The sequence below is a fragment of the Daphnia pulicaria genome, chromosome 1 (genome assembly GCF_021234035.1).
Source record: "Daphnia pulicaria isolate SC F1-1A chromosome 1, SC_F0-13Bv2, whole genome shotgun sequence".
Lineage (NCBI taxonomy): Eukaryota > Metazoa > Arthropoda > Branchiopoda > Diplostraca > Daphniidae > Daphnia > Daphnia pulicaria.
The window spans coordinates 13,770,730-13,795,826 of NC_060913.1; the positions used below are offsets into that span (position 1 = coordinate 13,770,730).

A 25,097-nucleotide genomic window follows, 5' to 3' on the forward strand; every position below is an offset into this window, starting at 1 on the left:
TACGAAAGAGGATTATGTGTCAAAAAAGCCAGTTTGGATAATTTCACATTTCTGATCAAGATAGTAGGTAGTACACTCACTTGCTTCTCCAGCTCTTTGACGTGGTGCTTCAGCTCTCCGGTTTTTATCAGGCATTCTTGTCGATGAGAAATATCCAGCGCAGCCAGTTTGACCTGTCACGAGAACAAGACAACGCCGTCACGTTAATGGTCTTCGCAATGATTTTTCTTTTTTTTTTAAATACTAAGAAAAAAAAAACTTGTCATTATAGATCGGTAGTCCCAGATAAGAAAGGGAACATGCATTAAAGTGAATTTTTCAATTTCCTTTCCGAGAAGTTGTGTGGTTGTCAGTATTTCGACAATAACGGTCTTGTAAGATGAATTGTTAGGCAATTTTATATATTTCTTCCATCATGGTAAATAGTTCAAGGGAGAAAATCGCCTTTTACAGCACATGTTTCACGGAGGTCTTCAACGGTTTTATAAGCCGAAATTTAACTTTCTATAGCCTCGATCTATTTCGGTGCGTTTGGGTTGAAATTCGTTCGTTTTGAACAAAATGCCATTTTTACTATCAAATGATGTCGATTTTCGTTGCGTGCTCCAACGATATGAGTATAACAAGCAAACGCTTTCACGAGAATTTTTTGTTTTCCTCTTTGAAAGAAAATTTGAATTGGCCACTTCTCGCCGGTGGGAACGATTTTGAGCGCGACGAGAATGGCCTGTCACGAAAGACGGAACAAGATTCCATCACGTTGGTAATCCCCGTAACGAGTTGGAATACAAAGACTGCTCATTATCTATATGTACGCGGGACTGGGCTAATTTACTTGAAATACTTTTATGGATGGAAAGAGCTCCTTATTTCAAAACAAAATGGAGTCTGCGATAGAAAATATATCCTGTCAAGCAAAATTCATTCCTTTCCTGGAATTCATATTTTGGCGTTGTAACAAGGGCTTATCGCCATGTACGTGCATGGTTGAGTTACTTTAGAGAAGTCTTCTGTCTAAAGTTTATCAGGTCAAATTTAACTTCTTGATCACCAACGGTGAACTCGTCGGTTCTGTATTTTCTTTCTCTCCGATGTGGTTGTGCATTATTTATCGAGTTGTTGGATCCACCAGCTAATTTATATTCATTCCGACTAGGATTCCAGGAATGCTCCCTTAAAGCCGATTCTGAATGCCACTACTGGAGATAGCCGCGAGGCCATAGTTACCCGGTTGCTTATCTTATGGTGATGTATCTTTCGATCGATAAAGTTAAACGGCCTCTTGTTGTCACTCATTGATATTCCAATAGACTCAAACGGTGAACGGTGACAAACAGAGCTAGCTGGCCATCTATGGGGTAGAACAATCTCAAGATGGATGACTTCCCTCGCAAAGAGCGTGTGCTGTCGAGTGGGAGAGAGACCCACCCGTTATTCCTCTGACAACAATAAAATTGTTAAGAGTCGGTTGGAAATTCAAATGAGACGGGGGGGCCAATGAAGACGAGGGAGCCGTATATCATTTCCTCCTATATACTCTCACGCACAAACACGAGACAAGACGGACGGACGGACGAACGAACGAACCAGTGCACAGCCTAGTGTCTGTGTAGACTTTAAGAGAATTCAGTGAAGAGAAAATAAAATAAAAAAAGAAAGTTTGAAAGAGAGAGATAGAACATTCCCCCCCTTGGTTCCCGATTAGTTTAATCTCGGTTTTATCATATGGAAATTTTGGGGCGACGACATTCTAATGGGCAGGTAAGAAAAGAAAAAGAAAAAAAATCCCAAGATGATGAAAGAAATAAGGAAGGGAAGGAAGAGGAATCAGAAACACCTGCGGGCAACCAGCTACGACTATTTTCTTCTTCTTCTTCTTCTTCCAAACTTGTGGGAGCCATTGAATACTGAACGAAAGAAGAAGAAGACAAACGGACCGAATATGGTGATGATGACGATTTTTACCTTTTGTTCCAGAGCCTTCCCTCCCCCTTATAGCTTCTCCTCTTCTCCGTCTTCTTCGTCTTCTTCTTCTTGCACATTTGTATAAATACTTAGAAATGCTTATAAATAAATCAGTTACAATACCTGGCTTTCCATTTCGAGGAGGCAGGCGTCACGTGCTTTGACCAAAGCGGAACTCTGCCGCCTCAGTTGGATCAAGAGGAGAACCAGTTCCTCATGTGTCCGGCCCAGGAGGTCGCCCGCCGACAGCTGCACTTTATTATCGCCTGGTTGTCGGTTGCCGTTATGAGAGGACGGCTGGTCGTGACCGATCATCGGAGGCAATTTACCCTTTAGAGAAAGAGAGAGAGAGAAAAAAGATACGAAATAAAAATAAGTATAAAATATAAGCCGTGACATGATGAGCGACCCCGGCCGGCCCAACGGGTGGCCGACAACTTGGAGTAAGATGTACGTGAATAGGACTCGTGTCCAATTCGTTTGGGGCGTTGGATTGAAACGGGGGAAAGAAAAAAAAAAGTCCGAAGATGGAAAATTAATTGAATTTCCCCTGGATCTTACTTTCTTGGGCGGTGTATCCGTGTCCGAGTGATAAATCTCGCCCGTCATCATGTGATTGGTGGTGGACGGAGGCTGTTGAGTCGTCACCAGAGTGGAGGAAACTTTGCCCGTCAAACCACTCTGGTTGTAGGCAACTTTGATACCGTTGATGGCCTTGCCGGCTGCTCCAGTCGCTGCGTGATTGAGTCCTGCCGCTACAGCATCAACCGGGCTCGATCCACCTACAAAACAGATGATGATGATGATGATAATGATGGGAGGGAAAGACGACGACGACAAAGACGACGGAGAACGACAAACAAGAAAAAAAAAAGGAAAAAAACCAATCAGTTTCTTACAGTCTCCATCCAACATAGTACATCCATCTGGACTATATAGGTTTGAAAAGAAGAACTAGGGCAGGATATGAAGGATAGAAAAGAGTCCTTAGAAAAACAGGACGAGGGTTGCAATCTAATTAACAGGGGTTGTAAGGGGCTTAATGCTAGACGGAGCGAACGGAACCCGTCGGTCCGAGAATAACCAAACGGCCCCCAGATGGAGGGGGGAAATTGTCCAATAGGATTAGGGCCGTTAGACAACACCACTCTTCTACAAATATTTTCTATATGAAACTCTTTTCCCGAGTCAAAATATAGTATCGCATGGCAGATTCTCTCTCTCTCCCTCACTTAAGAAAAACGTAATGGCCTTTCCCTGTCTTGAAGAGGTTTGGGAGCTGGTCGGAGCGTGAGCCGACGTAAACATCGGCCAAAAGAGAGAGAGAGAGAGAAAAGCTCGTAAAACTTTACGAGATACATCTATGATAAGATGATGAATCCATCGAATATGCAATGTCAACTTGGCCGGCGGGAACGCCATCGATCAAGAGTGGGCCAGAAAAATCTTACACACAAAAGGAACCGGAGATAAGACCCCACAGACAAAAAGGGAACTCTTTCACTCCTTGGTCGTAGCCTTCTTCTTCTTATTATTTATTTCCCCCAAATTAAATACTAAAAGGCGTAGCCATCCATCAAGGAAATGGAGAGAGAAAAAGAGTGAGGGGTGTCATCGGAAGAAGCGTGCGAGAAAAAATATGCATCCATCCACCGTTTTTCTCTCAAAGTTCTCTACTGATTCGTCTTCGTCTTACCCGATATGCATCGGAAACAGAAAAGGCACATGGCTGCATCCATCTCTTTTTGCGGTAATTCCTGGCGGTTGTTTGTGTCTGTGTTGTCTGTGTGTGGTGCTGGCTGTGTGTGTATAATTATAGAATGCAGAGCGAACGAGAGAAAAAAAAAAATTCAGCGATTTTTCTCTTTCTTTGGGTTATCTCTCTGTCGAGAGATCCGCCTTCCGGACGTTTCTTGTCACGTTTACGGTTCAAGGAACCAAAGGAGGGAATGATGTGTTGACGACATTCCTCTTTTTATTTTATTTTTGTTTGGCCGTACGAGCGGAGGGGGCACTGGTTTTCCGGCCTTTGAATCCGCACGAGGAAATGAAACGACGACGACGTTCCAGGTCAGTTGATTTCACTTTAGAGACGCATTCAAAAGGGGCTGACGAGGAGACACCAGATGGTTCAGACCGGACTAAGTCAACCGACGCTGCACAAGTGGATGAAACACAACACTTGAAGAAAAGGAGGACGCTGGAAACAAAAAACCCTCAAAAGAACAACTACTAAGAACCCCCAACAAAAAGAAAAGAAAACAAAACAAAAACCTGTTTAGCTCTTCGTTATCCCTTCCGTCTCTATACCCCCCTCTTCTTTTATTCCCCTCCCCCCTTTTTTTTTACTTGTGATCAATAGCACAACGCGGCCCAGCACAGAGCCGGAAAGACGTGAAGACCGCGGGAGTGTAAGACACACAAACACACACACCACAAGCAAGGCGCGTTCGCTCGACGCACGAGAGAAAGAAAACTGAAAGAGATGAGGGGAAAACCAGTTTGAAAAAAAGACACACAACACCACACAGACACAGACACAGCCACAAAAAGTCTTTTAATTCTTGTTGAATGTTTGTATGTGTGTCTTCTTCTTCTTTTCTATTATTTATTTCGTCACGGTTCGTTGTGCTTCCACCACACGCACTCGAAACACTTGGTATGGAAGGACGGCTGGTTGCTTGGTGTGTCTTGTGTGTTAATAACGGAGCCCAGCCATGCGTAAATAGCCTCTCTCTCTCTCTCTCTTGCAATGAGTTGATTCACTAGCCGGACACCGTCTCGAAAGAAATGCAACAAGACGAAGTAAAAGAAGAAAACACCTGCCCTCAATTTTCGGTCAACTACAAAATATTGTGGAGGGCGTCGCGCGTTACGTATGGCACGTGTTTAAGGATCCACGGCCCTTGTCTTTCTTCTTCTCTTCTTCTTCTTTGGTCATTTTTGTTTTCCCCCCCACCGGCCAACGAAAATGTTTACGACGGGCACGATGAGAGAGAGAGAACTGAATAACAACCAAAAACTCAACTCAACTCAACAGAAAACCGAAAACGAAACAAAAAGGTAAAAGAAACAAATGGCCGTCAGCTCAGCTCGGGTGCTGGCCGCATACTGAAAAGGAGCCGGGGCTGCCGGGCATCAAGATGTTGATGGTGGATAGCGCGCGCGGGGTATACAGACAACTCGGAAGCGTTGGGGAGTAGGCGGAGCACGACCCGCAGCGACCCAGTTGGCAACGTTCACAAGCTTGCTTTTTTTTTTATTATTATTATTTCTCCTCCCTGAGACTTCAAGTCCTTCTGGTTTGTTATCTTCTTCTCGGCCACAGAGCGACGGATACTGGGCCGGCGAACCAACGACGACGACGACAAGATGGGCCGAATATAAAGAAAATAAAAGTTCACCAAATAAACACGCCAAAGGGGGGGAGAACTTTTTCCTTCTTCCATTTGGTTACTTTTTTCTTCTTCTTTTATTATTCTTTTTCTTCCGGAGAAGATATTCAATTGGTGTCGTCAAGAAACCCGAGATCGACTCGAGTCGACAGGAGCTTCTTACGCCCCGAGACCATTCCGATTCGAGTGTTAAGGTGACGTCAGAGATGGGGGAAGGAGGCGAAGCGGATCGATGGCCGGCCTATATCGATCCTAGCCAGACGAACCCCCCCTCTCTCTCCTTCTCTTCTTTCACTCCTCGTCGTCCAGGAAAGAAGAGAACAAGAGGAAGGAAAAGAAAGAGACAATGACATCCAAGACGATCGATGGTGGTGTTGGTGGTGGTGAGGGGGGGGGGGGGGGGGGTCTCGGTGTTGCACGAGTAAAAAGGTTGTCTGTGTCTGTCATTAGCCCCCAGTCAAAAGACGCCGCTGAGCGTCGTCGTTCGACTTAAACGAAGGAGATAACCCACGAGCGAAATCGACGGGAGGAGGAGCCCTGCCTTAGCCACCGCCGTCGTCGCCATGCAAAAGCGTAGGAGTATCGCAGCCTCGAGCTGTGTGACGTTGGAGAAAGAGCTCAAAAGAAGAGCCATATTTGATGATGACGAGTCAATAAATCGAAGCTCTTCTCACACACACACACACACACAACACACACACATACACGAGGGGCCAAACCGAACAGAAAAAAAGAAAGAAAAAAGCTAAAGTTGTTGCAGTTGGCCCTCCCGGTGTGTTTGGAAAGAAGAGGCCAACGACCATGGATAGGTTTCTTTTCTTTCGGTCTCTCGTCAACCCCGCCGGCCTAACGGAAGAAACACACACACACAAGAGACGAGTCACCAAAAGAGTCAACCGTGCGCCGGCCCGTACAGTCCACGTCTCGTGCATGTGCCCTTTTCGTGGAGAGGCTAAAAGCCCAAAAGATTAAGCGCTGGCAAAAGGAAACAAGAAAGAAACAAACCTACAAAAGACCCAAACGTCGCCAGCAGAGAATCCGTAACAGCTGCAGCACCAGCCCCCATGTTATCCAAGTAACGATTCACGATCACGGAAAAATAAAAGAAAACGAGTTCACTTAATCACGCTCTTTCTATCTATCTGCCGCCGGCCGAATAAAAGAAGAAAACAAAAATCCATCTAATGGCGAAATGATGAGCTGGGAAAATAAGAAAAAAAAAGAGATTCCTCATCTTTTATTTTCTCTCTCTCTCTCCTGCAGGCCCGCAAACTTCCGGTTGGATTTTTATTTTTCACGTTTCTCTTTTTTTTTTTTTTACCTGGGTATTACACAAGCCGTCGGTGCCATGCAATCCTCACGAAGCTATAAACCGTACACAGAGGGGAGGAGATTGAGAGAGACTTATCGAAAAGGAGTGTCTGTCTCAAGATGAATCGGTAACCTTTTCTCTCTCTCTCTCTCTCTCCTTTTTATTTCTTTCCCACATTGGCAAACGCGGTCGTCTTTTTTCTTTATTCCACCCGGGGATTGCGCCAATACATCAGGCCAGGCCCGTAAAGAGATTTAGTGACTAGGCAAAAGGGAGCCCCCCCTCACGGCTGGTGGTGTCGGAATTCCCGCAACGAGGGGAATGAAAAACGTCAAAAGAACGGGGGGGAAATTGAGAGAGAGATATGCCACCAGCTAGAAAGAGCTAGAAGTCGTCGTGTGTACATTCGGCTAAAGAGCTGGAAAAAAATATATACAAACATACGACATACGAACGATCTTGACGTCTCTTTAAGTCGGGGGAAACGACGTGAAGAGTCAAAAAGGAGGAAGAGGTGGTGGGTGGGAGGAGGACCACCCCGGAGAAAGATTTTTTGTTATTCGATTTCGAAAATAGACACATCTGGGGCGACACAACAGGAGTGGCAGCACGGCGGTTAATACGATGTAAACACGCACTCTTGACATCGTCTGCTCGACGCTCTAATGACTTTGGTCGCCATTTTTCTGGGCGAGAAACTAAAAAAAGGCGGGGGGACTTTTTGAGGTTTTTGTTGTTTGGTCGGGTTTGCTTTTCCCACGGGACACGATAACAATGAGCTTACGTAACAAACAGAGCGACGCTATTCAAGGTAGAAAAGTGAAACAGCCAAGCGAAAAAGAAAAAAAGGATCAGGTGAATGTGTGTGCGGGAAATTTGAAAACGAAAAAATTAAAAATTAAAAAAAGAGAGTGACTATCATATCATCTTACCGGGAGTGCGGACAAGGTCGGGCGGCACTAGCTGGTGGAATGGGGACGGACGGATGGCCTGGATTGGAGTGGACGGGACAGGGGGTGGTGGTTGTGATGGTGGTGGTGATGTTGTTGTCGTTGTTGTTGTTGTGGGTTTTCTGTTAATGGATTCGCTGGATGTTGGCGGCGGCGGTGGTGGTTGTTGTGGCGGCGGTGATGATGGCGGCGGATGGCCAGCCTTGGTGGCGGTGATGGTGTTGTTGCTACTGCTATCAGCAGCCGGACGCCTCCCTCCCTCCTTGTTGATGGCTTGATTGTCGGGCAGAGCGGCCGTCGATGACGACGACGACGGAACAGGTGCCGTGGACATGAGATCCCATTGACGCAGTTTCTCGCGGTCAATTTCGAAAGCAGGAGGGGGGAGGCCGTCCTCTAAAAAAGGATGCGACGGGCTGTTGTTGTTGTTGTTGATGACCAGGTGGCCGGTCGATGTCGAGTGATTCGACGCCGGAGGCGGAGCCGGCGGCAGCGGAGGCAGAGCCGAAGACGTTTCCTTGCCGCGCTGCTTCGTCTGGCCGCCCGGCTCGCGGAAACGCTGTTCCATTTCGTCCCAAGTGTAGCCGTCCAGGTAAGTCTGGCCGCGCTTGGTCCGCTCCAGAGTGGCCGAGTACTGGAGCAGCCGCTCGTAGCAATCCTCTTCGGCCGGAAGGATGGATTTCCCATTGGACTGGTGCCTACTATCCGGGTGGCCATCGTGATGGATCTCGTCCAGCATGTCCATGGAGCGCGTGTGCCGGATACTGGCACGCCTCAATTTGTCGCGCCACAATTGATCCTCGTCCCACGGTGAGAACTCGCCACCGACAAAGTCGACGCCCACACTTCCTTGCGGAGAGCGGACGTGCGACGGAAGGGTTTTGGTGGCCTGGCCGCGAGTTGTCGGATCTCGGGCGTAACGAGGCGTCTCAGCTGCGGCCGAGCTCTGCCCCTGACCACCGCCGACTACGGACCCATTGGTCCCGTAGCTGGCGTGGGAAGCCACCGATGATCGATTGGGTTGCGGATCAATCCAATCCGAGCGCTGAATCGATCGATTCGGATCTTCATCCAGGAGACCTTCCAGGGAGCGAACCCGTCGCATCACATCGCCAGCAATCGACGGACGCGTGGCGGCCGACAGCCCTCTCCCATTGGCGTAATAAAACGACTCTTGTTCCGGGTGGTTGGCCAGCAAATCCGGCGTTTGAGCGCGTTGATACAGTTGTTGTTGATGTTGTTGTTGTTGTTGCTGCTGCTGCTGCTGTTGTTGCTGCTGCTGCTTCCGGATCGTTTCCAATAACTGCCTGGGCTCCGAGCGCGATTGGCCGGAACTGGTTGGCGTCTGGTGGCAATCTAAATTCGAAGTGCTTCCCAATCTTCCGCTGGATTCCTGCGGAGAGGATCGGCGTTGAACAGTGCGCAGTCGATCCATGCTGTGCTGGTAGGCCTGTTTGGCCGCTTGGGCTTGAGCGCTCCTGGAACTGGACGAGCGGAGGCTGCTGTTGCCGTCCTCCAGACTGGCGTCGGGCGGAGTTGTCGGCGTTTTGCTCAGCAAATCGGAATAGTAATAAGGCGCTCCCGCGCTCTGCTCACTCCGGCAGATGGATGACGAGTTGGAATTGAGTGACAAGGCTGAACCCAAACGAGGGCGTTGTTGCGGTTGCGGCTGTTGCTGCGGTTGCGGCTGCTGTTGCTGTTGTTGCTGATGTTCAGAATGCATCGATCCGGCCGGAGACGAACTCATCCGCCGACTCGCATTCGATGCGATGCTGATCCTAGACGCCTGCCTGACGTGGCCCCCAACATTCTGCGAGACATTTTCATAGAGCGGCTGGTTCCAAGATTCCGCATTGCGGATGCCATTGGAGGCCAAACTTTGGGTGCTGCCCTGGAATGCGACCGAGATTCGCGACGTGTTGTGTGCCGATGTCAGAGCGGCCAAGTGGTCGTCGCTCGAGTCCACCAACAAATCCTCCAAACTTCGGACAATTGTCAAAGGTCTCCGCCTCTGAGATAAGTCGGAAGGCGGACGGCCATGGCTGTGGCACAATTCGGATGTGATACTATTTCGAGACGTTCGACCTTGGAAGTAGTCTTGAGACGTGTCTAGACTCTGACTTCGGCTGTGATGGATCGGCGGCCGATGGAGTTGATTGTTGTGATGCAGCTGCTGGAAACTTGGAAACTCGCTGGTCGTCGGCGGCGGACTGGTGGGAATGGGCGGAGGAGAAACCAGTTCACTGTCGGATTGATCATCCGATTGTCCGTAAGCTTGATCATCCAGTCCGTTTTCTTCCGTCGCCGGAATCGTCTCCAATCGCAAGAAATAGGAAGCCGGGCGGAATGTGTCAGAGATGCTGAAGCGCGGATGGCGGGGAGGAGTGATGATTAGCTCCAAAGGTCTTCCACCGTCATCCATCTCCTCCAGGGCCGTTGTGTCCATGGCACTGCTGGTATGACGTTCCTGGATTCCGTCCTGCGATTCCAGTTCGTCTTCTCTTTCGCCATCACCGCCATCTGCTCTCCTGCCTTCGTCCGCATTTTCATCCGCATCTTCCTCCTCTTCTTCTTCGCCCTGCGGAACTTCCATGTAGACCGGCTCTGCCTGGCTGGACGCTTTGTAGATGAACTCGTAATGCGGCTGATCTTCTTCCTGTTGTTCTCTTCCACCGGAAGGACAGTCGGTGATTTCGCTGTAGCGCGGACTTTCCGGCGACCGATAGGAGGGATCGAAAACTCCGGCGAAAACGGACGAAGGTTTACTGCTGCCAGCCCGGCCGTTGATTCCGCCACCAGGTGGCGAAGTCTTGATCTTCCCGTTGTCCGTCATCTCAACGTAGGCGTTTTCCTCGAAGTGGTAGTGATTGGCTGCCGGAAGCGGCGGAGGAGAGCGAGCCGAGACGAGTTTGGTCGACGTCATGGGCAGGTAATGATCTTCCATGACGGAACCCGATCCGGATTGATCAGCTTCCAATTCCGCGGTCATTTGCGTGTTCATGTAGAGGTTCTCCGACGCGGCGTGGATGCTTCCGCCGCCACAGCTGCGGCTGCGACTTCTCAGGTGGCCGGAAGTGACCGAGGCGAGTGACATCAAATCTGGAAGCGGGGCCGGAGACGATCCATTTCCGGTCGTGTTGTGGGGCCAATCGCATTCGGAAATGAGCGGCGAAACGGTCGGCTCGAACGGGCACGGACTCATCCCGTCCTCGGAGACGATGGTGGCGGCGAAACCGGCCAGCGATTCCGGCAACGACTCGGCGTAGCTCAAGCGTTGCTGCTGATCCATCGACAGCTGATCCTCTTCCAACATCATCATGTGGTGATGGGTCATGATTCCGTTCCGCTTGATCTGGAACGCCTGCTGGAGATCGTGAAGGCTGGGCTTGGGCGGCGGTTTGGGCCGGGCTTTCAGCGGCGACATCTGTTGGGCTTGCTGGACATCTTTCAAGAAGAGAACTCGATTGGCCGACGGACTCTCACTGCGGGCCCTCAAATCGGCTACGGCGCTCGATTTCTCCCTCATGAGCGACGGCCTGGGCCACGACACTTTCGGCACCGGGTCTTCCGGCTCTTGGCACGCAGCTCCGTCTCCCTCTCGCGACTGCTCCGTCAAAACGTACTCGTAGGTGAACTCCTTGCGGACGTCGGCCTCTTCGTCCAGTTGAATTTTGATTTTCTCGTTGTTGGCGGCCGGACGTTTCAACGAGGCCCGGAAGGCCACATTCAGTGGAAGCGGTGGCTGTTGTTGTTGTTGTTGCTGCTGCTGCTGTTGTTGCTGCTGGTAGAGTTGCTCCTGAACGAGAAGATCTTGCGCCGCCCGCGCCACCGTCCGCCTCATCGTGGCGAAATTGCCCATGGCGACGTTTCCATTTCCTCCGTAATCCGCCAACTGGATGGGGCCTTTTTATGGTTGGTTGGTTGGTTGGTTGGGTTGTTCGTTTGTGCGATTCGTTTCGAAGGGGGTTCGGATATGGAACAAGGTGGAGAGACAACGACACGAACAATGAAAAAACCAAATGTCAACAAAGGCGACAACGGACGCTGGCTGGCGTGAGTTAGTAATTTCGTTTCGAGACGGTTAGAGAGCCACAATCCACATCGGCGGATGCCATCATCCAGCGGGGGAAGGGAAATTGATTGGGGGCGGATGTTGGGATATTGGTTTCTCTTGTGTGTTAATCAAATAAGACCGGGGGAAAGGAACTTGGGCATCAAAGGGGGGGGGGGGGGGTTCGGGTTGGGTTGATCAAGGAAGGAATTTTACAATTAAAAAACGCCAGCCTTTGTAAGTGCCCGACAAACAAACACACAAAAAAACGGAAAAGAAATCAATCGAAAAAGAATATGCAGCGTGCGGGAATTATAACTGGCCCAAGCGGATAGAAAATAAAGCGAAACAGATCCATCACCCCCCCGACGGAGTAGTGCAGATGAAGTGAAGAATAACTTACTTGGCTGCTGATGCAGTTGCTGCTGCTGCTGCTGCTGCTGCGGATGGAGAAGGGGAGAGTCGATCCGCATCCGCGGAGACGGATCGTCTCTATCGGCGAGGGTCGGCGTACTCCGTTCGCTGCTGCGGGCGCCACTTCCCCCACTCACGACACTGTTGCCGCTTTTCCTTGTTAACGGCGACTGCAACATCCTCTGCTTCCATTCCAGCAACCGTTTCATCGATTCTTCTCTCTGAAAAAGAAAAAGAAAATTTAGAAAGTCATAACCGGAAGTGACGAAGAGTTTTTCATTGTCAAAAATTATGTGGAAAACTGGATGAATAGAAATTGATAATACCTGCTCGATTCGTTTGTTATCCATTTCGAGCGGATGATCGGCCAGCGATGAATTGAGCAAATCCGGCTGTTGTTTGGCCATTTTGGGCAGCCGGGCGCTGGCGGAGCGGTGAAAGAGTTGCGGTTGTTGCTGTTGTGGTTGCTGCTGCTGATGACCCTCGTGGCCTGTACGATAAAGAGCTAAAGATTCTTCGGCCATCAGATTCTCCTGAGAAGCTGATAGGATCGTCTTGCCCGGTGGGCGGTGATGAGCACCGGATAGATGCGGCTGTCCAGCTGCCTGGACATAGGACCAGAGGGCGCTCTCTTTCACGTCTCGAGATATTTCTGCCGGATCACGCACTACTCGACGTTGATGTTGTTGTTGTTGTAGCTGTTGCTGCTGTTGAGGTGTTGATGGTTGTTCCGATTCCTTTGGCGCCAGCTGAACATTGTCGGCCGGTTGCTGTTCGCGCGGGTAGTTGCGCATGACCGACTGTCTGACCTGCTGGGCATATTTTTGTTCGGAAGACCAATAGTCACTGGGTTGTTGTTGTAGTGGCGGAGTGCCCGGTATGGTCGGATACTGAAGAAAGTCTACACTGTGAGGCCTGGGAGGCACCCGACGGGCCACTTCGCTCCTGTGGGCCACTACAAACGCCTTGGAGGAGGAAGCGGCGGCGGGTGACGATCCCGCCGGAAGCATTTGAGGCGAATTGGTCGAACTGGCCGTGCTGCTATTGTTGTAAACATCTTCGTACTCGGTTTTGAATCGGCCGTAGGCGTCCGGCGTCCGTCGTTCGGCCGGCAGCTGGTGGGGACTGTTGCGATGCCTCATCATCGTCTGTTGTTGAGATTGTTGTTGTTGCTGCTGCAACAGCGTCGTCACTTCTGCCGAGACGGGCCTTGGCATCTGCTGTTGTTGTTGATGAGGCCATCCTCGACCGCCGTTCTGAAACTGGCCGCGCTGCATCTGGCGAACGGCCACTTGCTGGTGTTGTCCGTACATTGCACTAGATGGCGCCGACGTACGGTTGTTGCCTTGCAATTCAAACGGCGACGCTCCTCCTCCTCCTTCGGCAGATTGGATTGTTGTTTTACCTGCCGCCGCCGCCGTCGAAGGTGTCGATGATGCCACCACAACTGGTCGTTCCGGTGACCGATCCGGCGAACTCGAACAATACGAATCTCGGCTCGTGTTCAACGCCCGTCTCGGTTTCGGTGGAGCGTTGGCGTACAACGGCTGCCTTTGACCTGTCAAACCCCGTAATTGGGTAAGAGCAACGAGATAACAAAAAGAAAAAAGAAAAGAAATTATGAAATGTAAATTTGGTCACAGCTGACAGGCCCACACAAAGTCATACGGTAATTCATTTAGTGACGGCGATAAAAAGAAAACAACACGGACTTCAAGATACGGAATGAAACGCAATAAGAGGGAACCGTTACATGCTCCAAGTGTTTCCTTCCAAAGAAAAAAGAAAAACTGAACTAACATAAATAGAGGAGAGCAGAGTTTAATTCCTTCGACACTTAAACTCGATTAGAGCGAGGAGAACTCGAAGGCAGAGGAATTAAGAGAGAAGGAACGAAAAAAAGTCATCAGACAGTGGTGGCATTGTCCGGATAATTGTCACGATTCGGTAAACATTTCCCGCTACCTTACAATTCGTGAACTAGTATTTATATAAATGTTTTTCCCTTTTTTTTTTTTGGAAAATACAGTCGGATGGCTGTAGAAGAAGAAAAACACGCTACAATGGCATCAAGAAAATAGAGACGCACCTGTCGGCTGATCGGGTGCCGTCGAGTCGAACGACGCATCAACCCCTTGCGCTTTGTTCTCTGCGACGACGGCCTTGGAGGAACGACGACTTCCGTTGAGAGCGGCGGATCCACTGGACACGTCCAATTGACTCTTGTTCAACTCGGATCTGTCAAGAGAGAAAAAGGGGGAGGTGAAATTGGACAGTTTTTGAGATGGATGGGGTTGATAAGAGAAACCATTAGAAACATCAAACTCACGTGATGGACAGGCTCTTGGAATCTTGTAGGATGGCGGCCAAGCTGAGAGCGTTCATCCACTGGATCATAGACGGTCGAGAATCGGCGGCCAAATAGAAGCTGCGAGTGTTGCGGTGCTCGGCTTTGAAGGCGTATTTGCGGTAAACCAATCGGTCCCGATCTCCCGCCAAACACGGCCGGATCGTGTAGCCGGGAAGTAGCAACGAACCCAAGACTTTCTCCTCTTCAGGACCTGGAAAAACCACATTCAAAAAAACAAAAACAAAAACAAAAAATTTAAATAAAATAAAATAAGAAGGAAGGAATCAGCACATTTTTCTTCTTCGCAAGTCGTGACGAAGTCTCGGATACTACGAGTCACGTCCGGAACCTTGGACCAGCAGCACAATCACTTTCGTGTTTCATATTTTATCTTTTTTTCTTTTTCTTCTATTTCTTTTCAATTTCCTTCGACACAAACAAATCCAATGCGCTCGAAACGCTTCGGGCCATGAAATGAAAACACATCACCTGAAAAAAATCATCATCAAACATCAACCAATCGATTCCTCCCATCACCCCCCATCGCGTCCCCACTCTTCTAGAGACACTCAAATAAATAAAAAGAAGAAGAAGAAGAAGAAGAGAGGCGCCTTACCAACTATACAATACACTCACAAAATGGAGGGAACCGTGTATAATCTAACGAGGCCACCACGACAGGGCTGATAACGAAGCCTTTTAAAAATTGACCCGAGCCCTAGCCCGCACTACTACTTCTGCCGGAACGGAACGCTAAGACTGCGATAACGCAATGGATTTTTTCCCCCCTTCTTTCTTGTTGTTGTTTGGGTACCATCAAAATGTCGTGAGTCGTGAGCCAAACTTTCCTTCCCTACTAGTACCACCTTAGATTTATAAGACAACGAGGGTATGTAGACACTCACAATCGTCGGAATTCCTTGATGATGACACACACACACACACAGGGCGAGTTTTATTGCCGTATTAGTTGTTTTTTCTTCGTCGAGCAGACAAGTTTTTGTCGTTGACAACAACAACAACAACAACAACAACAACAAGAAGAGAGAAAAAAAGCAACGGACGGCGTTCTCGCTCCGTGCGCACCGGATGAATCACAGACATCAACTGTCTGCCGTTTTTTGAATTGTTCAACCTTTTCCCTTCGCTCTCTGTTTCTCTCTTTTCTTTCTTTCTTCTTCTTTTTCTTCTTCTTCTCTTTCTGTGTGTGTGTCGTCGCGTATTAAAGGAATCTCACGGCAGGTGGAGTGCCTCCCTCGACATTTGCTCCGCGTTGGGCAACTTCCGTTTGTTTAATTTTTTTCGTTTCGTAACGCTTTTCAATTTCAAAATTTGGTTTTTATAACAGCCCGAAATGAAAGTGAAGGTGTTTTTCGATTCTCTCTCGGCAAGTTTGAAAGCTTAACGAGTTGCTGTTGTTATTGTTGTTGGTGTTATGGTTTTGAGAGGTTCCTTACCGTCGTAGTAGAAGAGGCAGTACTGGGAGAGGGCGAACCATCGCTTCTTCCATAACATGAGGCCATCGCTGCCTTGTTTAAAGAGCCAACCGCTGATGACGACGGGAGCCTTGGGATCGCGATGCCGGATCACCGGCGCCCGCAGACTCAGCTGCTGGTGATGACTCGACGACGACGAGCTCGCAGCCGAGCTGCTCTGCGGGCTGTTCTCGTTGTTGTGGCTGTTGCTTCGGCGACGATGTTGTTGTTGTTGACCTCCCGACGATGATCCCTACAAACATGCAATCACGACCGAACCGAAAAATAATTATTTTTTTGGGTTTTTTTTTTCCATCCAGCAGGAAAAGAACAAGAAGAAAAAACCATCAACAACTTTTTTTCAAGGTCGGGTTCCCATGTACGCACGCAAAGAAAAGACGGGAAACATAACTTGGTGGGGGGTTAACTATATACAACTCTGGCACATATAGCATTTGCCGAGGTCTACATATCCATTATTGCAATAGTACGCAAGGCACAGTACAGAGGGGAAAAAAAACCTTTTTATTATATTTTTCTTTTTGCTAGTTCTTTTTCTTTTGGTGTAGTGCGCGGTTTTGTCGATGATTGCCTCTCTCTCGATCATCGCTAACAATGGGAAAAGGTGGGGACCCACAATGTCCTGGATCTCTTTTGTTTCAATCTTTGACTTGTCAAATCGAGGATGATGATGATGTGCAATTGGGAAAGTATCATCAAGCCAGAGGGCACGAAAAAAAGGACGAAATTATCATTGAAAAGAAGAAAACGGGAAGTATTCCAGGTGAAACTATTTAGCGTGTCGCATAATTCCAACCTGAGCGTGACGAGCTTTCCAATGATGGAAAAACAAAAAACAAAACACGAAATGTATAAATTTTCTTTCAAACATTTTTTCTTTATCGCTTTAATTTTGGTTATTTTTTTCTTTTTTGTCGTCGTCGTTCTCTTCAATTAAACACAAAGAAAAAGAAGAAATAACAACCGGAACTATAACATCGCTATTCCTATTATTATCCACTCAAAAAATTTTACTAAGTTCTTTTTTTTCTTTTTCGTTGCTTTGCGTTTTCACGATAGTAATTCTTTTTACTATTTCCGGGAATATTATTCTTTTTATTTATTTATGCATTAAGAAACGAAACATGTAAGCACATTTGTATCGGCGACCGGTAGATGGCATGAGCGAATCCAACTCTTTTTTATTTATGAAATTCAAAATAAATTCAATTTTTAGAATGAAATAAAAACAAATAAATTATTTTTATTTTTATTTTAAAGAAATCGAATCTATGTAAAACTGACCAAACCTGAAACTTCGGATAATTTTTTTATTTTTTTTTTTTAAAGAAAGTAAGGAATTTCTCGGACACTGGACACCCACCCTGATGTTCTTGTTTTATTATTCGAGTGGTCCAGTTGCACACACCACTTTTGGTTTCTGTTTGAACCCCAGACGTCGGTCTGTGTAACTGTGTTTTGTTATGCACCCGAGTCGAGACAACCTCATTTTTCAAAATTGGAGAGGGCCAACCCCCCCCCCACCACCACCATCACCACTCGAGTAACAAATACACGATGAACTCCGGGGTCGTTCCAGTTAGTTACACACACAGCGACCCAAAAGGGGGAAAAGAAAAAAGAAAAGAGGAGGATCGATCTCGTTCTCTCTTAAGATGGTCACGGCTTACCTCCGACCGTCTCATGTGCGTTTCTCCGATTCAGACTCTGTGTTTCCGTCCCGGCGAACTTTGAACAACTTTGAACAAGGTTTGACCCTCCCAGAGGGGGGAGCAGGAAACAGTTACAACAACAACCACCACCCCCTTCTCTCTCTCTCTGCCGAACCAAAGAGTCGACTTAAGTCGAAAAAAGTACATGTAGGAGCAAAACTATGAACGTGCGGGAAACAAAAGAAAAGACGAGGACGATACATAATAATAATAATAATAATAGCCATCCCGGGTTTTCTCTCTCCCATCTACACCCACCATATACACAAGACCAAGGTCTTGCCTTTTTCCTTTTTACATCATAAAAGAAAGAAGAAAGAAGGGTGTTACTACTGTACCTTTTTGCTGCCCTCGGGACTGGCCATGGAACACGCTGCACGGTCTGACGGACCAGGAGGAGGAGAGATGACTCCCCCCGCTCCCGCGTTGCTTCTTCTCCGTCAAATATCTTCTTCTTCTTCTTCAATTCTGGAAATAAAAAATAAAAACAAAAATTATTTTATGGTTTCGCATTAGTTCATTTTATTTATTTTTAACTCCCGTACGTGTCAACATGAAAATTCGGCTAAAAAGTGCAATTAAAAATCAATTCGACCGCGACCGCGGGAAAAAAATTCCCGCTCGATCGAAACAACCAACAACCTCCGTCCTTCCCATATTACGTACGCGATGGAGCTTAGAGAAGGAGAGAGATGATGGGGAACCAACCGGATCGGGATTACATTTGGAAATAGTAACGATGTGTGGAGACGATGCCGACCGACCAGGAAGCCCAAAGTCCCCACCCGCAACTGGAAAGCAAAAAACTATTGGCATCCATTTCGACTCGTTTTTTTTCTTCTGCATCCTCCTCCTCCTCCTCGGTAAGGAGAATATTTTATTTTTATTTTTGAATTTTTTGAAAATTTCAGATAATGATGGGAGACGTGGCGCGAAGGACGTTGCCAAATGACGCGACTGGTCGTTTTCGTCCCTGCTGTTGGCCAGGGTCTTCGATCTTCCACATAGATAAAACTTTTTCTCTCCAACTGCAATATACCAAGTCTTTTCTTATTTTTATTTTTACTTTTCTTTTTAATATTTATCGTCGTCCCACACGGCAGGGTGAGGTATGCGCTTACTCGGGAGGTTTATTTCCGGAATTATGCGGATCCAATTTCGTCGTTTCACAGCCGGACGTCGAGGCGAAGAAGAAGAATCCCGTCAAGTGAGTGAGTGACTCATTAAAGATGATGACAGTCCTGGATTAGACACGGGACCGGCCCAAAATCGACGTGTCCACATTATTCAAATTTCCAAGTTGGCCGGTTCCACCTTATTTCGCGCTCATGCGCAGATATTTCAATTCGGAATCGAGACATCGAGAAAAAATACAAACACACAAATAAGGCAAACCCTTGAAATTCCACTGCGTTCGTTAGTGAATGTCAACGACCATCAATCTACTATATTTCCCCCCTTTCTTTTGCCCCATGTATTTCAATCCTTCATAACACACGGCACAGCAACCGAGCGCAAGAAGAAGCCCTACACACACAATCTCCTGTAAAGGACATTGTTTCTGGCTGAAACTGAAACTTTTGTGTGGCCTCCACAGAGAGCCAATGAAGAAGAATTTCAGTCAACCCTCACCACCACCATTTTCTTGCCGAATGGTTCGGAAAGTAAAAGAAAAGTAAAAAAAAAAAGGGACAGAGTCTATATCGCCGTATCAAGTATTTCATGGCTCAAAATCTCTTCGTCAGCGGTTAACAGCGCGCTCCTCAATGTCCTCCTTAACTTTCTTTTGTCAGGATCGCTCGAGTGCGTGTAGCAGCCCCGCTCCTTTTGGCCATATTTGATGAGATTAGCATGTGATGCGGGTCTCGAGTTTTACAAGTGGGGAGGAGGAGGAGAGAAGAAGTAGAAAAGAAACGGAAGCTTGGGATTCCTTTTCTTGGTCGCGTTCCAGCCGCGAAAGTAACAGACTCGCCATTGGCTTGTCTCTCTCTCTCTCTCAATCCTCTGTATGTGTGTGTGTTGTTGTCCTTTTGTCAGCATTCTTTTCCTTCCTTTTCCTATTCAATCTGGAAAGAAATGCAGAACAAGGGCGGAAAAAGGGGCTAGACGACGTGAAAATGACCCGATTTTCTTGTTTGCCTCCAAGAGAATTTGGCTCGTCTGCTGGGGAGGGTTGGAGCAATCGAAGGATTGGACAAGTTTCTCCATTTTTCAAGCGTGTCTGATGACTGGGAGAAGAGCCGATTCGAGTTACTACACTGCAATCTCCCCTGCCTTCGCATTCGGGAATGTCTGGTCTGATACACTTTAATTTCTCTTTCCCTTCTAATCCCACAAACTTCTTCTCAGTTTCCTTTTTTTTATTTTCCTGGTGTTGTTGTTGTTGTTTTGCTTTTTTATGATGGATGGCTTCTTCCTCTTTCCTTCTCAAAGTTGGCAAAGACCTCGGAAAGTCGCTGCTGCCACAGTGTGTCACAGACAGTGAGGAATTCCTGGTCACGGGCTGTCACAGTCGATTTTTCCGTGGGGCCATCAGAGCCGGCTGCATCCGCCCATCCATGTAAGGCCAACTATCCTATATACTCTCGGTCCCCTAATCCATTCGATATACATTCCTCCACTTCCATCATCCGTCCCGTCCTGACCCTCTAATGTATTCCGACTCGTTCGCTTTTCATCTTCCGCTGACTTCTCCTGCGCTGCAGTTGTTTGTTTATGCGACTCGCAGTCGTGACGACATCCGCGTCCAGTTCCAGCAACAACAACAACAACATACCTTTCGCCATCGCGGCCATCTACAGTCGCACATCATCGGAAAACCGAGGAGACATTCGCCGCCTTTTCGTTGGCCGGGGCGGCGGAAGTTATTTTCGGCTCGGTTCGCATCCGCACAGAAGGGAAACAACAACAACAAAACAAAAAAGCGCCGCACCAACAAAACGAAGCGACGCCAAGCGAAACAAATACACAAGGCACACAGATCCCATCGCAATCGCATTCGTCATGAAGCGGAGCGCCGAGAGAATGACCAACGGAAGGACACGACAGTCGGACCAAGAGAATTGGCAGAGGCGGAGGAGCAGCGTCGGTGGGTATCACAGGAAAAAATAAACAACTCGTCAGTCTTCTCTCCTCCTACTCGGCGGTTTCTCTTGTTATTTGAATTTAAACCGACAGCGGGAGCGCGTTTTCGTTGTGTTGTTATTATTTTGTTGGTAGACTACTGTACTGGAAACCTTGGCCAGGGCGTCGTGAAACATAAAAAGGGGAAGAAAAAAGAACCTGACGAGGTCAATGTAATTTAACCGAGAAGAAAGAATGTTTTTTTTTTGGTTGTTGTTTTATTTTTATTTCATTTTTCCGAAAAAATGCTCTTTGATTCATAAAAGAGAAGCCGGGCGGGCTCGCTAGCCGACCAGGACCCCCGATCGTATAAAAAAAATATGTCCAGGCCAAAATTTTGGTAAGAAGAAAAAAGAGAGAGAACATGCCAGCGTGACACATCCAAAAAAGGGACTCGGTAACGATAAAGAGATTCGATTGGATGAGAGAGAAAAGGGAGGTATCGCCATCCATACATTTTTATTTGTTTGTTTGAACGAATTATGATGCGGTTGTTGTGGAAAGGGCCAAACAGAGAGAAAAAAAAAATCGCCAGGTGGGCCGGTGCCGATCAAAACAAAAGTTAAAAAATGAAAAAAAGAAAAAAAAAAAAAAGAAAATGAAAGAAAAAAACAACAAACAAAGTGTGCGGCGGTCGTGTACATGGCGGCTGTCTTGTGGTTGCCTGACAGCAAGTTATGCCTGCCACTTTTATTAGTGTGTGTGTATATTAGTTGCAATAGAGAAGAGACGTTTAGGAGTTGTGAAGGGCATCCCTACTAGAAGAAAAAGGAGAAAGAAAAAAAAGACCCTGACCCGAAACCGATCCATCCAAATCCATCAAAACCGAGTTGGCATTTCTTTTTACATCATTAGGAACTGCTCGTCTAATAACACAAACAGACAGACACAAGGAAAAAGAGAAAAAAAAAGGGGGACACTCACAAAATAAAACGTGAGAATGCACCGGGTCAACAGCGTGACTTGTGTCACGGACTTGCGGGCATCTATCGCAACTCCTAGTGAATCGTGAGATCACGTTCTTGTTGTTGCTGTTGTTAGGGGGAGGATGGAAGAGAGATCTTTTTCTCGTTTTCAATTCCAACGTGTACTTATCGGATTGATTAGAATGCGGAATACTAATGCAAGTGATTGATGTTTCTCGACGAGGAAATGTCTTCACTTGAACTGATGACACGCGTCACAATCGGGAGCCAGACGCTGTCGTCGTGACGTTGTTGTACAACAATTTCCGGGCCGAAATTGGGACGTAGGAAAAGGAAAACGATTGGGAAAACTCGTTCTGGGTTAAGTTCATTTTCTCTATTTAATCATCTTGAATCCCATTTTACTTTTTATTGGCGATGCGCGTCATTAAAGGAGAAAATAAAAGGGTCAATAAAAAATGAGAGGATTAACAGGGAAGAAAATTAATAATAAGTTCGACCTCGGAACGGACTTTCCTTTTGGACCTGCGAGAGATTGTCCCACACTTGGAGAGGACCTTCAATTATCCAACAGGGAATTCTCCATTTTCGTTTTAAGGATGGTCAGGTATAAAAATGTCTCGCAAGTCACCGGTGGTGGAAGAAATGGCGGAAATTGGCGCACCATTTTCTTCGCCATGTCCTTCTTCATCTGGCCAACCCCAAACATAGTCGGTTTTTGGTCGGTCGAAGAGAAAATATATATGGAACACGACAATAAAGTGAATGTTCCCTCCTCGCCAGCTCAAGAAGAAAAAAGAAAAAAACACCTTCTTTTGTTTGGGGAGGATAGAAAAGAATTGAGCTGGCCCTTGAGGGGAGAATCAAGAAAGATGGCCAGGTCGCTGGCCTTTTCCCACATCACAAGACCCAAAAGAAGAAGAAGAAGAAAATACCTGGTGTGTGTGTGTGTATTTGGGGGCTCCTAACCACCACAGGTGCGTCCACCATTTTCCCCTCTCTTAACACACACACACACACATGACTGCAGGCTATTCAAACATGAATTCCCTTTTTTCTTCTTCTTCTCCTCCATCATCTCACACACACGCAGGAAGAAAAAAAAGGTGTGCAGTGAGAAAACCTAGTGGCGCCATCTTTGCTCCGGCTGTAATCTCTTCCAGCGTCAACTTTTCTTTCTGCTAATTGCACAAGAGAGTTGCCTCAACAAGACGAAGAATTTCAAGGTGGGGGGAAACGCAGACGAAGGAGAAGAAGATAAAACTGAAATGACACGTTGTCTCGTTCATCATCTCGTGTGCGCCTCGACGACGTGGAGTCAGCGGTCGTGTAAAATCTCTCTCTGCCTTCTTAGCATAATTCAATCGATTTTCTTCGTCTTTTACAAGTTCGATTTAAAAATAAAATAAAAGGAGGATAGAAAGAGAGAGACGCCCTGGCGGGGGGTACGTGAAGTCGGGAGATGGAACGGATAAACAAAATAACAACAACTCGAACCCTCAACAACAACAACAACAACAAAAAAAGCCCCAAAAAAGATGGTAAAACACGGTAAAAGGTAAAACTTAATTCTATTGGTTAGCGCAGCGCCGAAGAGCTTTAAAAAAAGAAAAAAAAAATCGTTTCTCCCCGAGAGACTTTTAAGAAGAATCTATTGAACGACCGAGACGCCCTAGGTTCCGTTCCGTTGTTGTGTGTGTGTGTGTGTTGCTTGCCTTTGAATACAAAAGAAATAAAACATGGCCATAAATCTGGACTTTGGGGGTCACTTCCGCTCTCTCTCTCTCTCTCTTCTAACCCTCGTTTCTCCTTTAACAAGAAAATATCTTCTACTAACTCCTTTTGTTGTGTGTTGAAGGCAAATAACACGGCCGGACTTTCGACTGGCCTTTTTCTCGACTCCGGGTCGCCTCGTAAAAAAAAAAGAAACGTGAAAAAAAGAAGATGATAATTAGAATTACTAAACAAAAGGAGAAATTAAGAATTTTTTCCAATGGCAAATGGGCATAGACCGAGTCCGGCTAAAAAGCTAAAAAGAAAGAAACAAATCTCCTTTTAAAGAGAGAGAGAGAGAGATATTCATTTTGGTTTCGACCGCACGGTTGTTTTTTTGTATAACATCGGTACAACCGGCCAACAGACGATAACGCAGTAAGAAAAATAAGGGAAGAAGGACGGCGGAGAATGATGGATTACGAGATCAAGGAGAGGTTTTACCTTTACCAAATTCAACACTGTCAGTCGCCTCTTTTGAGGAAAAGGAAAAGAAATCCCAGGGTTACACATCCGACAATGTTCCAAGACACACACAGCTTCGATTTTTTCACGATTATGGACGTTGCGCTGTACCAGTAGATGAGAGAAAAAAATGCATTTAAATATATCCGTGAGCTATTAGTGGGCGTTAAAAGGCAGATGGAATGGAAAACCCGTTTGTTTCCCCCTGAAAAATAATCCCAGACACAATTTCGAGATGGGGGAAAAAAAAGCGGCACGAACAGTCATTTCTTCGTTTTTAAAAATATTTCCAGCAGAGTCGTCGAGAAAGAGTGAGTGAGTTCCTCGTGATTGCCGGTGCTATTTTATACGTGAAGGTTGTTGTTTGGGATGGATAAATTTCGAGATGCGACCCTGGTGGTCCTTTTTTTTCTCTCTCTTCCATTCGACCAGACAGCAAATGGTCGAAGAAGATTCAGCCCTCGGGTTAATTGGGAGGGATTCATCCGAGGTGCCGAGATTGCGACTACATTTTCAAAAGAGTCTAATAATAACTTGATTCAAAAAAGCCGTTGAGACACCGGCACAGAACGACAGCTGTTATCCCCCAAAAAAAAGCCTAAAATGAGGCCTAGAGAAAATGCTAGAAAAATATGACATGAGACGATCATCCACAGGTGTGTGTGACTAGAAAAATAAAAGTATAAGCCAGGAACCACTCAGGGTTGTTCCCACACAGTTGCTGTCGTCTCTATGGATGTGGACTTTTGCTCATTCCGTAGGTGTTCACAATCCACAAACTTGTTTCTGAGGTCGCATAATAATTGGCCGAGCTGTTTGTTTTCGTGTGTGTGTGTGTGTGTAATATTTCTGGCGTTTTTCAAGGAAACTTTTTGTGATTTGACTAAACTACCTGCTTCACAGGGTGGGAAAATAACTCCTCTCTTGCCTGATTAAGTCTTTTTTGGGGGGGGGGAGAAAGGAATTCATCATCTTTTTCAAGTTTTCCGCCATTCGTCTGAAAAATGTTTCATGATGGCGGCACACCCAAACGATAAACGTGTTACATGAGACCCAGATGAAATTCATCACATTCTCGAAACTACAAAAAAAACTACAAAAAAAAATTCCGGCGTTTTTTGAAAAAAAAAGAAACATGGCGGTCTAAAAAAGCCCTCAAGGATCT

General features: G+C 46.8%; 1 protein-coding gene across 9 annotated transcripts in view; it reads right to left on the reverse strand.

Moving 5' to 3' along the window:
* LOC124330764 overlaps window positions 1-25,097 on the reverse strand; it is a 37,601-nt gene that overhangs the window by 4,312 nt on the left and 8,192 nt on the right. For 5 of the 9 annotated variants that reach the window (XR_006916839.1, XM_046788744.1, XM_046788747.1 and 2 more), the window contains 10 exons: window positions 17,984-18,113; window positions 15,895-16,165; window positions 14,417-14,648; window positions 14,177-14,325; window positions 12,414-13,645; window positions 12,077-12,308; window positions 7,605-11,525; window positions 2,527-2,747; window positions 2,089-2,295; window positions 81-173 (listed from right to left, as the gene is read on the reverse strand). Coding sequence is in view for 8 of the 9 variants with exons in the window: in XM_046788744.1 (XP_046644700.1) it covers window positions 81-173; window positions 2,089-2,295; window positions 2,527-2,747; window positions 7,605-11,525; window positions 12,077-12,308; window positions 12,414-13,645; window positions 14,177-14,325; window positions 14,417-14,648; window positions 15,895-16,165; window positions 17,984-18,010 (6,585 nt within the window). In the remaining variant the exon portion in view is untranslated. Of the gene's footprint in view, window positions 1-80; window positions 174-2,088; window positions 2,296-2,526; window positions 2,748-7,604; window positions 11,526-12,076; window positions 12,309-12,413; window positions 13,646-14,176; window positions 14,326-14,416; window positions 14,649-14,728; window positions 14,989-15,053; window positions 15,301-15,342; window positions 15,755-15,894; window positions 16,166-17,983; window positions 18,114-18,311; window positions 18,470-25,097 lie in introns of those variants that run through there. The other 4 variants (XM_046788745.1, XM_046788749.1, XM_046788748.1 and 1 more) reach the window with 4 other exon arrangements.